We start from the raw sequence: 13,671 nt of genomic DNA, 5'->3' as shown, positions 1-13,671 counted from the left end.
CTATAAAGCATGAAAGAATGAAAGGAGGAGATTCGAGCGAGCCGAGCGTAAAGTATTTCAATGTCTAGAATTCAGGTCTTCTGGCTCAGTTATCCCATCGGGGGCCGGGCTTCAACTATAACAAAGAACACATTAGTCTAGAATTCAGTAGGGTATGCGTAGAAGGCTTCAAGCTTTTGCTGTGTGGAATGATGCAAGTAGTGCTTGGATAGGTAAATATGGATATTTGCCTGTTGAATTGAGTAGTTCAGTCAACCTTGTGGGTCGTTTGGTGATGGGTCTTCTTCTTGAAGCTCATTCTAGACTACCTACGGGTACTATATCTGTCTGTATTCCCCTGACTCAAGGTTGACCACCCTGTAGGCCTGGATATCGACAGCATGAGGGGAAAAGTGGGTGCCGAGTATGGCAGAAAAGAGCATGTTGAACTGTGCTACACTCTAATCATTGGATGGGTCAATAAAAGTGGACTCTTGGGACTAACGTTAGGTCTTTGCAATCAACTCCAGCTTTCATCAACACAACCTTGCTTGTCAAGTCTCAGATTAGAGTCGCGGTAGCGTCTTATCGATACCACACAGGGATACTCAAAGTAGCATTATTAATAAGAAACCTGTATTACGCGTCTGGAAAAGATATGATACGCGTCAGAGATTATCTTCGTATTAGCGTTTGAAACAGTGTCTGTGTAATCAATGCGCCCGCTTCGGTCTCGCTTTCGGTCCCGGTCTCTTAGCGTGCTGCCATGGTATCTAAGCCCAACCCGCTCCCTCCGAGTCTTTCCAGGTCTCCTGCATCTTTTGGATGTTTTTCTTTTACTCGGTTGAGATCGAAAGAGGGAATCTGAGATCCGATACCGCCACTTGAAGCCTTCCAAGATGTCTGTCACATCGACTGGGGACCTCCCCCTTCCTCCATCACACGACAAAATCAACATTGCCATAGCTGACCTTGTCATTTACATACTTCTGCTGTTTCCGGTTATCCGGATCACTTGGAGGCATGGCAAGTCCGGCATGGTCTGTTGGCCCATCTTTCTTTCTTACTTCCCTCTTCGATTCGTCTCGGATGCCTATCAAATCGCCAACCGCGACGAGCCTGAAATTCCCAATGCGGTTGCCATTATGACTAATGCCGGGAGCATCGCTTGTTTATCCTTGACCATAATCGGATTGATCTATGAAGTGTAGGTTCTACAGTGGTCCAATGGCGGAAGAAGTGTTGCTAACTCAAGGCTTTTATAGGAACGTGATCCTTCCGCTACCTCCGAAACGCTGGACCGAAAGAATAATGCTAGCCGTCACTCACCTTGCCATCACGGCAGGGATTGCACTAGCTACGTACGGAGGAGCCCCCAAAGCCGGAGCCAAAGGAGGAGTTGTGGCCGAGAACCTAAACCAGACTGGCAACTGCTTGATGATGTTCACCATGATATTTGGCCTCGGGTGGTGGTTGTGGCAGACCAAGAAGCGTGTCATGTCTCTCAAATCCCATCCCAACTTTGAACCCGGAAAGTACCTGCTGCTGGCAGCATGTGCAGCACTCCCCTTTCAGCTGATTCGGATTGGCTATAACCTCACCATGGCCTTTACTCCGTATGCCGTCATAGATCCATTCTCGGGATCTTTTGCTTCGAGACTTTTATTAATGTTTGGGACGCAGCTTTGTGTAGCCATTGCTGTTACTGTGGGTGGATGGATGAGTGTTGGGCTTGTGCCGGCACATGCTCTGGGGCAGGAGAACCAGGGGTTTTCACGATTTAGAACCCCACGACCTTGGGTCTGATACTATGAAGCTGTTTTCTGCACCAATGAGAAATAAAAGGACATTGGGATAACTAGGGCTGGGATGGTTAGAAACTGTTAGAATGTTATGGGATTGGTTGGCTTTCGGACTTGGCTCGGTATGGAAACGGGGTTACTGCTGATTTTTGAGTTGGAGTTAACCGAAACTACTTGAAATCGAATAGACATGGCTTCAAAAAAATTGAAAAAGAACAAAACGAAAAAACCCTCGGATTCGGTTTTAGGATGTTGGGTATTGATGCTGTCATGTATTGATAGCTGTGTCTTTCGTTATCGTGACTGATGCCTTCCTTGGAAATGTCGTTGATGACAAGAAAGACCGTGATTGAGCCGCAAATACGTGTATTTACAATCCTTGACTCTGAAACCCTGCTCTCTGACAACACAAGTGAATGGTGGAACTGTCTCGACTGACGGATCTGCCCAGGGATCTCCCATCTTACGTCGGCCATGACGACGCCCCCCTATAAATCCCATGTTCCAGCCGCCCTTTAAGGCTGGTCTAGGCCCTATTTGGATCCGGAATCTCGGTCTCGGCTTGAGCCTCAGGGCTTAGATGGTCATGACAGGCCAATTAGATTGAAATGCGAGACCGAGACCAAAATAGGACTGATACAACATGGGGTTGCTTTGATTTAGGCTTATTCTTAAGGTAAATTATCAACAACAGTGATGGAAGAGATTTTGAGGAATTGTATATAAAGATTGGAAATGCCTTAAGTTGTGTCTGCCTTGATCCATCAACACCAACAAGTCGCACAATTTCCTAGTTTCTACAGTTTCCTAGCCTTTGCACACATTCATCTTTCTTTGCATCTTTATTTCTTCTACAGTCTCAAATTCAGCGTTCCTTATCTTTCTTTTCAATCATGTCTGGTTTCTTCTCTAACCGGGTTAAACTCCCCATCCATCTTCTTCAACTCGTCCTCGCCGTCGGGGTTCTGGTCGTCTCAGTCGTACGAATGCTGAACCAGCCGAAAAACGCCCCTCGAGGCCGCTCGAACACCATGGCACTTGGAATGGTATGTATTCACTCTGATAAAAACTGGGGTCGGTCACTAACTGTGTCCCAGGCTGCCAAGTCGCTTATCATTATCCTCTATCAAGTCTTGTCCGATCATGTGCGAGCCTTCAAGAAATGGTCAAGCCTCAAGGCATATGTTATTCTCAACGCACTGGAGATTGTCTTTTGGGGTGCAGTGGTGTTCATGATGATTCAAGCAAACCTCAAGTTTTGCGAGGGTATGAGTTGCACGCTCAGCTGGATTGTTGTTGTTCTCGGCATCGTCATGAGGTATGCTCCAAACATGAACAAACAGTAAAGAAACTTGACTAATAATTGTTTTAATCTAGCTCTCTCGCCTCTTACATGACTATTGTCACTTGGCTCGACTTCCGGCACTTCCGCACATACGGAACCCACCGTGGCCGCCATTACCACGGCAAGCACCTCGAAGTCCAATCATCCGAGAGCATCACCATGGATACTGCTCCGATGACTGGACGGCACCCAGGCGATCAAGGACAGGAGCGACTTGATATTCCCAAGCCAGTTCAGGCGGACTACGCTTATTATTCGCCGAACGCGAGACGCGAGATGAACCATTATCACCACAGTGATGGACGATACTAAGCACATTGCTTTTTCTGACAAAGCAAAACCGGATCATAAAACACGGGGATGGCAGAGATCCCTTTCATGGAGAAGACAAGATAGAAGGAAAATAGCGAGGCACACAGCGAGCAGGATATCTCCACTTGGGCAATGCAATTGAGCGGCACATAGAATTTCATTGAAATAGGTATTCACTGTCATACAGCAAGACGATAGCATCCAAGTTGCCACCCCATGAAGTACTGTAATATGTTAAGGCGAGAGTCAAATCAACAACCACCAATTGATTACAATGCAACCTGGTTAGTGCCAGCCTCACCCTGGCCACCCTTTTTATGGATGGCGGAATGTTGATCCAGTTTTGGTGTTTTTAAAACCGAGCACTCGCCCACGTAAACCGGACCCCCCCAACGGCAATCCGCTGACACCGGTACCTACAATGCTTCCCTCATCCCTCAAGAGTATCTATCGCCAGTACAAGGCCGACACGGACTCTGTGGCCACATGGCTAGCAACGACTGCAAAGGCTAATGGTACGTCGACGACACCGGCAATGCACTAGTTGCTGCTGGGTCGGAGGGCAAGAAGAAAAAGAAGAAGAAGAAGAAGAAGGCCAACGCCAATTCGGTACCCAAGGCTAGATATGTCCTGAGGATCAGAGACTTTGAGCCCATGGCGAGATTCATCGCCAAGCTCGAGTCCATCAGCATTCCTGAAGATTTCGCCATGGCTCTTGAGCGAGTCATTTGGGGTACGTACTTCAACTTCACATGGATCCCATCGCGTGAGACTGACCTTGATGTCACACAGTTCGCAAGACCTTTGTCGACTTGCTTGTCGCTAATGGGATCCCTACAAGGGGTGATTCAGATGCAACTCATTCGTACTTTGCCGATGTGCTCGAAAGAGTTGGCAGGTGTCTGCAGCCGCTCGTGAAAGCGCCAGCTTTCAAGGCTCCTGAACCAAAGACTACTGCCACGGCTGAGGATCCTCTCAGGAACATTTTTGACGTTCTCGAGGTGTACACACCTTCCGAAGAGTTCTTGAACGCTCCAGCGACTGCTGTTCCCAAGACTACGCCTGAGGTCGAGTACACCGTCGAGGAGGACGACACCTTGGGAGATGCACTCTTTGCTCTCATCTCCCTCCTCGACGACTTTACCCGTCTGCGCGAGGAGGTCAGGTCGCTGTGGAAGCGCCACCTGGAGGGATCTCTTGATCTCGCTGCTGCCGCTGTCGCGACAAACACGGGGTTTGAGCTCGCTCGCAGCATGGAGGATGAAGTGAAGCCACTACTTGACAAGCGCGACGGCGTGGATCAGCTCATAACGGTGTACTTTACGAATATCTGCGAAGCGTGTGGTGTTGACGCGGAGATGATGGGTCAAGGGGAGCCTTACAACCTGGTGGCGTATGATCTGGCCAAGGCCTGCTTCGCAAACGGCATGAGCATGCTCAGAAGCTATGCGGTCGGCAACGCTGTTGACCACATCATCAACAAGTACAACGGCAAGTTTGGGTGGTACGACGAGGCCCTAGCGGGCTCTGCCTCGACGAACCGCGGAAAGTGGGATCAGGACTTTACGGCGTTCAACGGCGTCATCACAGAGCTGCAGTTCCTGTCCTCCAACATGGGACAGGGGGCGAGGATCGAAGACGAATTGATCCGTGGTGTGGGAGCGCTGATGAACAGCACCGAACAAGGTGACCAGCCTGATATGAGTCTCTGGCTGTCGTTTGCTATGCAAACGTACATCGAGGTGCTGCAGTCTTTCGGGAAGAACTGCGGTGATGCCTATGAACAGATGCAGCAGGAATGCCGCAGGATCAAAAAGACCATGCTCCACGTCCCTCGCACGTCGAAAGAGCGAGACAGCGTCCTCAATTCCGTCACCAAATGGGACAAGGACCCGATTTGGCATTGCCGCCACAAGATGATCAGGCTAGGCGTCATGTCCAGGCCCAACCCCCCTCAGTTCCAGTTCCTGCGTCGAAACCCGATCCACTGCGGTCTCCTCCTCCACGAGATACGCACCAATTTCCACATCTCGGGCGTGCGCTATGCGGCACACAGTGGAGGGTTGATGGTGACTACCCAGCTATATCACGCTCTCCATAATGAGAAGCTGCTTCCGGAAGAGGCCGTGTGGGAAGACCTCGACGAGTTTTGGAAGAGGCAGGGAAACTCGGCCTTCTTTGTCGGAGATCCCCCCACGGACCGCGAGGGCTACTTTAGGAACTACTGTCTCAGCATCGGCCTGTCGGCCAGCAACTGGGCGCCTACCAAGAGACAGGGCAAGGTCAACGTCAACACGGCAAACCGCCGCAACCTCAAGTTCAACGGATGGGTGTCTCCGACGATGAAGAACCGGCTTGTACCTGCCGGAGAGCGTCCCCCTCTGTCGGCCGACATGATTGAAGGGATCCTGCTCGACGGTCGCCGACATGAGATTATGGACGGCAAGGGACATGTCCGACCAGAGCTCAAAGAAAAGACCGAGGAGGACAAGGTAAGCCTGCAAACGCAGTGAAGCAAGATCTTGGCTAACACGAGATCTCAGGTCGACTTCATCAACCCCTCGCCGGCCGGCCTCATCGAGAAGCTCGCCTTGGACGTGCACGACGATGTACCCAAGATCACCTTTGACCTCTTTACCCTCCACAACACAGCCTGGGACCTCCTGGCCAAACTCAAGGCCGAGTTCACAAAGATCATGGGCCCCGAATTCCTCAAATACGTCCCAAGAGAAGAACTCCTGCCATACGTGGCAGGCTACGTCTTCTCCACCGCCGCAGGACGTCAAGACATCGAAACAAAGACCGAGTCGGTGGACATCCTGATCAACGCCGCCGGAAGGTCTGTCGAAGGATTCCTGGCAAAGGGAAAGGGACGGGTCGTCAAGGAGAGCAGCAAGGCGACGGTCAAGCCCCAGGAAGTGTCTAATATACAGTTCAACGCGACTGAGCCTTGGGGGCTGGACCAGATCATGTTGGAACTTCAGAGGGAGGCCGGGAGGTTGGGCAGGGGAGGTCGTGGAGGCCGTGGAGGGGGGAGAAGAGTGTCCTGTGCAGTGAGGTGGGCGTGTAAGCTTTGTTTGGCTACGGATGTGTAATATTTGACTGTCTTTTAAGAAGATTTGGTATGCGCATGGATAGATAACCAGGAGACGTAAAACGGATGCGGATGTTTGCAAGTTGGCGGCTCTAACTTGTATCAGGGGTTCAGTCACTTGTTGGTATGGATCTAGCCGTGCCACAGGCGAGAGGACTTGGTCTTACTGTGCATGATAATCTAGGCCAATAGTTCTTTCCACATGAGCGAACGAGATCCATTAAATTTTTAATTATAGATAAGTTTGAGATGAAACCTGGTGTCGCACAGAAAGTCCAAGTCAACGAGTGTATCTTTTGGGGTTGCCAAGCGCAAACAAATTCACATCCCGACAAACGGCATTCACGCTCCCCCTCGGGCTTTCAGGTAGCACCGAGCTCTGATTGGAGTGGCCTCAGGCTAAAACGAGACGGCTACAACCTTGATTTCCGACTAATAACTCTCTATCGCACAGTATCCGAAGCACTGACTCCATCCCTGGATGTATTATCGTGAATGCAAACAAAGATACGACATGAGGGCAATCAAACGGAAGCTGCGTTTGAACGCTTTGATACGTCGATAGGTACATAACTTTGACTTGCACCTCCATCCAAAACACAATCTCTTCTTTGCACACAGCCAAGATGAGCTCCTCCGATGAAAACGATCGCGTCGTCGAGAACCTGCTTGACGCAGTGTGGACAACCTTAAACCGCCCAGGCCTCGCCGTCTTTGCCATCGGAGGCGACGTACCAAAGCCAGACCCTTCTCCAGACACTACATCTTCACTGGCGATTCGCTGGGACCGCGATGATCAAGGCCAATGTCGCAAGCTGCTCCTTCCTGTGGGGGATGATCCCGCTTCGAAAGAGTCGTTTGGCATGATTCTCGAGGATTGCCAACCAGCGACTTTTGGGGTTGGGAGTAAGGAGGTTCTTGATGAGGAATATCGGAAGGCTGGAAAGTTGGATGATACTGCTTTCAGTACCAGCTTTAATCCTTACGAGCATGGGATCATGGATACCATCAATCAGGTCCTGGCGCAAGGTGCGCATGGAGAGGGCCTCGGCGTGAGGGCAGAGATGTACAAGCTAAACGTAATTTCTTTGCTGTGCTGCATCGATCGCGTTCTTACACGTCATAGGTTTACTCTGGCCCTTCTGGCAAGTTCAAGGCGCACGTCGATACTCCACGATCAGATCGCCAGATGGGCTCACTCGTCGTCTGTCTCCCAGTTGCGCATAAAGGTACGTCTCACTCATGGGTGCATCTTTGCGACTACTAACAATTCGTAGGCGGCGAGCTGGTCGTTCGACATAGAGGCAATCAAGTCAAGTTTGACTGGGGCCCTAAGAGCGCCGACACCATTCAATGGGGGGCTTTCTTCTCTGACTGCGAGCATGAAGTCCTCCAGGTTATTGAAGGGCATCGCATGACTCTCACCTACAATCTCTTTTGGACAAGCTACGGTCCTGCTTCTATGGCTGACAACCTCAAAGCCCTGGATCAAGAGTCTCTTCACTTCTATTCCGCTCTTCAGAAGTTGTTCAATTGTGAACACTTTCTAAGCGAAGGTGAGCCACCCTTTCTTATCTCTGTAGTCGACTATGACCTATCGCTGACACTCTCACAGGAGGCCTTGTGGGCTTCACTTGCGCCCACGCCTACCCTCACACCTCCCATTCCTCCATGGACGATCTCCACCACATGCTCAAAGGCATCGACATGGTCGTCTACCAAGCCTTGAAGCGCCTTCTAGGATCAGCCTGCGTCACAGCCGTGCTAGAAGACACGGAGTACAATCAGAACAGACAAGAACGGATGATGGAGTACTCAGACGACGAGGAGGGCGACTACGACTGTGTAAGCGCTTCTCTGCAGCCAGTGCTCACCTGCGAAGACTACGACGAGCAGGAAACGCCGGATCCGGGCACCATCGCGGATTTCGGTCGAGGGCCGGCTTTTCCTCGTCGAGGTGTTACGTGGTTGAATCATGAGCCGAATGCTCGGACTGCCAGCGAACTCGCTGTTGCGTTCATCACGGTGAGTTTTGATCTGTATCATGAGGGGACTTTTATCTAATGACTCTGCAGTATGGTAACTCGCCTGGGATTGATGCTTATTACTCCACGGCTGTCATTCTGGCCAAGGCCAATGCGTTTGGGGAAACGTGAGTTAGGTTTGGAATCGGGAGGCATTTTGTTAGAGGACTGAACGAGCGGCATACGAACCGCTTCAGAAGAGGCGCGGAGTTCCATCCGTCTCTCGGTTCGTGACATCATGGATTAATAGGCCGCCATCGGCTGTAATCGTGTGCAATACATCCATTTAGTCCGCTCTTCGCAGTCTTTCATGCAAGTACGAGATGTGTACCAAATATACAACGAATGCACCATGCCCGAAGCCATTCCTCCCAACCATTTCATCACGGGATATCAAACAAGCAAACAAACTCCACGCGCCGCCTTCAATTGCCGGTTTCTTTCTTCCAAGTTGTCATCTACCGTTGAGGATATCACTGCGGAGCATAATGCTGTTGCTGATACTGCTGAGGAGGTGGCGACACGGCAGGAGGAGGAGCAGTGTACTGGTTCTGGCCGTCAAGCTCACTTCCATAGGTCTGAGGCGGCGCGGGCTGTTGGTAGGGAGCCTGCGGCTGGGGCTGCTGCTGCTGAGGGAGCTGTCCATATGTAGGCTGACCCTGGAACTGCTGTTGTTGTGGCTGGTCCTGGGGAGAGTAAGGAGCCTGAGGAGGAGGATAAGCACCCTGCTGCTGGTAAGGGCTCTGGGGTTGTTGGAAGGGGAGCTGCTGGTATGCCGGAGCGGGAGTAGGCTGGGGAGAGAACTGCGGCTGCTGCTGCTGCTGGGGAGCAAACTGGCCGTTGGGAGCAGGCTGCTGGAACTGTTGAGGCTGAGGTTGGCCCTGGAATTGCTGTGGAGGAGCGTTCATGGGCTGGGCCTCGGAGATCTTGGTCTCCATCTGGTAGTTGTTGGTAGGGGTTCCAGTGCTGGAGCTACCCACGGCGAAGCGGCCTTCCTTGCGGCCGCGGAGGAACATGAGAAGAGTCCAGACAAAGGTGGCGATGAAGAGGACCCTACCAAGGTTAGTCAACGTCTTGATAGTATGCGCCAGTAAAGACTTACCAGACGAGAGCGCCCAGACCAGCGATGGAAGACAACATAGCAAGACCAATCTTTGTAAGGATGACATCGCGCTTAGTGTGGACAGCACGCTTAAAGATGACATCGCAGCTCTTGCTGTTGACAACACTTCCATCATCATAGCAGTCACCCACAGTGACGGGCACGACATACTTGGACCGACGCGAAGCAGTAGCAGCCCAAGCAGCAAGCCAAAGAATGATGAGAAGCCCATCGACGATGAGGACAGCGAGGATGTGGTATGCGCCGCGAAGGCTGGGGATCTTTTCGGTAAAGACAACGTAGGCGACTGCGAGCCAAGTGAGGATAGACTAGATGTGTTAGTTTGAGGTTGACATGAAGGATGTTGAGAGAACGTACAACAGCGAGGGAGAAGCCTTCTTCATCGAGGTAGGCGTCGTGAATCATGCGACCGCAGAGACCGACGATGATGAGGGAGATGAGGAATTGGAAACCGCGGATTATCATGATCCAGAGGGGAGTGTGAAGGACGTGATCGCCCTGGGGCTTTTCCACGGGTTGCTCCATTGTAAGTGAGTGCTCGAGTGTAGGTAAAGTCGTGTAAGTGAGGTCGTATAAGTCGCAACAGCTCTCAGGACGCAGACACGAGAAGAACAACAGATCTTGAGCCAAGAGAAGGAGGCGCACCCATCAACGAGGACGGCGCAAACAGCCTTATACGTCTCGCGCGTCTCCCCTCCAGAAACACACAAATCTCTAATTACTCTGCTGTGCATCTACCGCGCAGCCCAAGGCAGATTCGAGAGGACCCTGTCGGATAGCTGCGTTAGCGTCCCTCAGCCGCACGCACACCGTCCCATGAATGGGCTCCGTCGGGCGCTTTTCACGGAGTGGAGCGTTATTTCGATGAGGCGTCAAAGGAAGGGCGGTCTTGTTCCTTTTGGGACGAGAATATTTTCAAGCCTACTCTATGTACAAGTACCTCTCTTTTTTATTCTCCCTCTCTACGTGTCGTATCTGACGAGTGTGACGTTTTACGAGAGACAAAAGCGTTGTACAAAGTGGTTTGACGCTCTGATCTTGCCTTTGGTAGTCGAGACAAGACATGACCGGGATGCCCCCTTGCTAGGCTACGACAACTCCACATCCCTTGCTCTTCCGTGCCTTGAAACACTCCGGCAAGTCGGCATGGGGTCAGAGACAAGTACCGTTGAGCGGAGCAGGGCAGGGCAAATCGATAGTGGTGTTAATGACCGCTTCCAGCAGCCATGCTTCTCTCTCCCAGATGCTGGTGATCTTGCACTCAAGAGTTTTTACACAGGCTATCAGTAATATAAGACATCGTATATCCATACCAATGTGTGCTTGTGAGGTGTCATTGTCCCCCATTGATCGACGCCAGGTCACTCCAAGAAGGAATGCCTGGCACCCAATGTCTCGCGAATTCGACGCATCTGATTTGCTAGATGAAGCCAATATACAGGTGGGACTCGCACACGAAGGATCCAACCCCGGAGAGGGGGACGATCCGGCTGGGGATGTGTGACCCATGTCCGTCTTCTGTCAGAGCCTTGCTTACACTTCACTGCCTCACCTCGACCACAAGTTGTCCGATGCTATTACCAAACAAGGACAAACCTCTCGTACGTTTTAAGCAATCTCAACGCCTCGTCTCGAACTAGCATCATCGCCAAGATGACTGGAACGTGACAGAAGGGGGGCTGAATCGGGAAGCAGGGGTTAGGCCAAGCCCATTTAAAAAAGAAAGCCTTGTGGGCGGGTCCTTGCAGGGCCGACCGTTGAGTTGAGGTGTGCCCGGGGCGGAATATGCAGGGCAGAGCGCGGAATGAAGTCGAGATTAATTAACGAGAGCGTCGGACGCGGCGTTGCTAAGTCCGATTGCCGCCTTTTTGATGGATAGGCTATCTATGAATAGAATCCAGAGATTAGGAGCTGATATCACCGATATTCCTCCTCGCTGCTTGTTAATCTCCCAGTTCAAGTCTGGAGGTTTACATCATTCCTTGCATGCTCATCATTCAGCCCTGCGTCTACTCTTCTCTTCACTCTCACCATGTCAGCTCATATCACAAGCAAGGTCACAAACACCAACTTCTGAAACAGAACCATCTATTAGGCGCCTGTCTCGCCGGAAACGACCAAGGCGACATCCGTGCCCTGTGCTAGACTAAGACTAGACCTCAACTAGAAACCAAAAACTAGGGCGCGACCGTTGAGACGTCAAGTCATGACTGTCACGTTCGAAAACCTTGACGCCTCGACTCTCTCTCCCGCGCTGCCGCCGCCGTCGCCTCGTTCTTTGGCTCATTCCCCTGAGCTTCCATGATGTAAGCCCTTTCTAACCAAGGGAAACGCTCTGTCTTTTGAGTGTTTTTACGTTTTACTGTGTTTTTTGTCCTTTCTTCCGCTGACTGCTCTGTCCGATCCGTCTTTTGCAATTCCACGTCTCAAGCATCTCAGTCGCTTAGAGGCTAACTTTACTCCTCGTTGGGACCCTTGATCAGCACCTTGATCGCCTCACCCTCCTTGACCTTCTTAAAGGCCTCCTCAGCCTGCTGGAAGTCGACAATGCCCGTCACAAGCTTCTTGACGTCGACCTTGCCAGTGGCAACCAGCTGAATGGCCAGAGGGTAGTCACCGGGGCCGTATCGGAACGAACCGCTGACGGTGGCCTCCTTGATGCACATGGCCATGATGGGGAAGGTAATGTCAGACTTGCCCATGCCGCCCTGCACGTAGCTGCCGCCGACCTTGAGGACATGGATGCTGGCCTGGATCGAGGGCTCAGCACCGCTGGCGTCAATGACGATATCGGCACCCTCAGGAAGGTCGGCGAGCTCAAGGATGTTCTTGGCGTTCTCCTCGGGGGAGATGCGCTGCGAGGCATAGATGTGGGTAGCAGCAAAATCCTTGGCAAAGTCAAGCTTGGACTGGACAATGTCGACGCTGACAATCTTGGAGGCACCGTAGGCGCGGGCGACGGCGGCGCAAAGGAGACCGACGGGACCGGCACCCATGATGACGACAGAGTCACCGGGCTTGACCTTGGCCTGCTTGACGATGTGGACACCAACGGCGAGGGGCTCAATCAGGGCACCCTCCTGCTGGGAGACGTTCTCAGGCAGCTTGAAGCAGAAGTCGGCCGGGGCGCGCCAGTAGCCGGTGAGGGTGCCGTGGTAGGGAGGGGTGGCGGCAAAGACCATGTCGGGGCAGAGGTTGTACTTGCCAGCGAGGCAGTTGGTGCAGCGGCGGCAAGGGTATCCGGGCTCGAGAGCGACGCGGTCGCCGACCTTGAGGGTCTTCACCTTCTCGCCGACCTCGACGATGGTACCGGCCGACTCGTGGCCCAGGACCATGGGGTCTGTGACGACGAACTTGCCAATGGAGCCATGGACCCAGTAGTGGACGTCGGAGCCACAGATACCAGTGTAGTTGATGGCGACGATGACATCGTGGGGATCCTCGAGGGTGGGCTTGGGGCGCTCCTCGAAGGTGACGTCGCCGGGCTTGTTAAGGACGAAGGACAGGTTCTAGAGGGTGTCAGCTAGAGTCTGGGGAGGGGACCCGAGTCAAAGACGTACGCTGGCCATTGTTGCTGTGGTCTGAGTCTGTGATGGATGAGGGGTTGAGAGAGAAGAGGAGGGACGAGGTTCGGTGTGGGATGTCGGTCTTCTTATACCGGATCGATATGGACGGTGGGTTGTTGAGTGTGGAGCGAGCTACCAGCTATTCTCGTGTCAATGCTGCTCAAGGAAGAATTGTTTCAAAAGACACGTCTTCTTTTTTTCCTTCCGGCCGGGAAAACGGGGGAAGCAGGAATCTGCTGATGAGGGCGACATGTGCAGGTCAAATAGACTGATGGGGGAAAATCAGTCCATGCCATGATTCCCGTCCTTTGCCCATGATGGATGCTGCAATCACCCCCCCACGTCACCGTGTAGGTAGACAAAGCAAAGACCCCGCGATCAAGAGCAAGGCCAAGCTCTTCCTCGCCAATCAAGTACCCGTCATGC

At 52.2% G+C, this 13,671-nt stretch overlaps 5 protein-coding genes and 1 pseudogene across 6 annotated transcripts, besides 1 other annotated feature; 4 read left to right on the top strand and 2 right to left on the bottom strand.

Moving 5' to 3' along the window:
• Positions 1–833: 833 nt before the first annotated feature.
• NCS54_00180700 (Hypothetical protein) lies at positions 834–1,785 on the top strand (the record flags this gene model as incomplete). The annotated part of the gene is made up of 2 exons (XM_053147423.1): positions 834–1,186; positions 1,245–1,785. Exons 1-2 carry the CDS (start codon positions 879–881, stop codon positions 1,783–1,785), a joined length of 849 nt encoding a protein of 282 aa, XP_053003398.1. The 5' UTR covers positions 834–878.
• Positions 1,786–2,674: 889 nt separating this feature from the next.
• Positions 2,675–3,438, top strand: NCS54_00180600 (Hypothetical protein; the record flags this gene model as incomplete). Its single annotated transcript, XM_053147422.1, has 3 exons — positions 2,675–2,827; positions 2,879–3,099; positions 3,159–3,438. 3 exons carry the CDS (start codon positions 2,675–2,677, stop codon positions 3,436–3,438), a joined length of 654 nt encoding a protein of 217 aa, XP_053003397.1.
• A 421-nt stretch (positions 3,439–3,859) lies between these two features.
• Positions 3,860–6,708, top strand: NCS54_00180500 (Hypothetical protein; the record flags this gene model as incomplete). The annotated part of the gene is made up of 5 exons (XM_053147421.1): positions 3,860–3,953; positions 3,983–4,171; positions 4,231–5,930; positions 5,982–6,436; positions 6,639–6,708. 5 exons carry the CDS (start codon positions 3,860–3,862, stop codon positions 6,706–6,708), a joined length of 2,508 nt encoding a protein of 835 aa, XP_053003396.1.
• A 450-nt stretch (positions 6,709–7,158) lies between these two features.
• NCS54_00180400 lies at positions 7,159–8,682 on the top strand (annotated as a pseudogene). Its single transcript has 5 exons — positions 7,159–7,611; positions 7,659–7,761; positions 7,810–8,088; positions 8,148–8,557; positions 8,608–8,682.
• Positions 7,159–8,682: a sequence feature.
• A 347-nt stretch (positions 8,683–9,029) lies between these two features.
• Positions 9,030–10,204, bottom strand: NCS54_00180300 (MARVEL domain-containing protein; the record flags this gene model as incomplete). The annotated part of the gene is made up of 3 exons (XM_053147420.1): positions 9,030–9,609; positions 9,659–9,987; positions 10,037–10,204. 3 exons carry the CDS (start codon positions 10,202–10,204, stop codon positions 9,030–9,032), a joined length of 1,077 nt encoding a protein of 358 aa, XP_053003395.1.
• Positions 10,205–12,135: 1,931 nt separating this feature from the next.
• NCS54_00180200 (Putative D-xylulose reductase A) lies at positions 12,136–13,248 on the bottom strand (the record flags this gene model as incomplete). The annotated part of the gene is made up of 2 exons (XM_053147419.1): positions 12,136–13,188; positions 13,240–13,248. 2 exons carry the CDS (start codon positions 13,246–13,248, stop codon positions 12,136–12,138), a joined length of 1,062 nt encoding a protein of 353 aa, XP_053003394.1.
• Positions 13,249–13,671: the final 423 nt, after the last annotated feature.

This window comes from Fusarium falciforme, chromosome 1 (assembly GCF_026873545.1).
Source record: "Fusarium falciforme chromosome 1, complete sequence".
NCBI lineage: Eukaryota > Fungi > Ascomycota > Sordariomycetes > Hypocreales > Nectriaceae > Fusarium > Fusarium falciforme.
The sequence above is the reverse complement of the archived record's forward strand: the minus strand, read 5'-3'. Positions and strand labels throughout refer to the sequence as shown.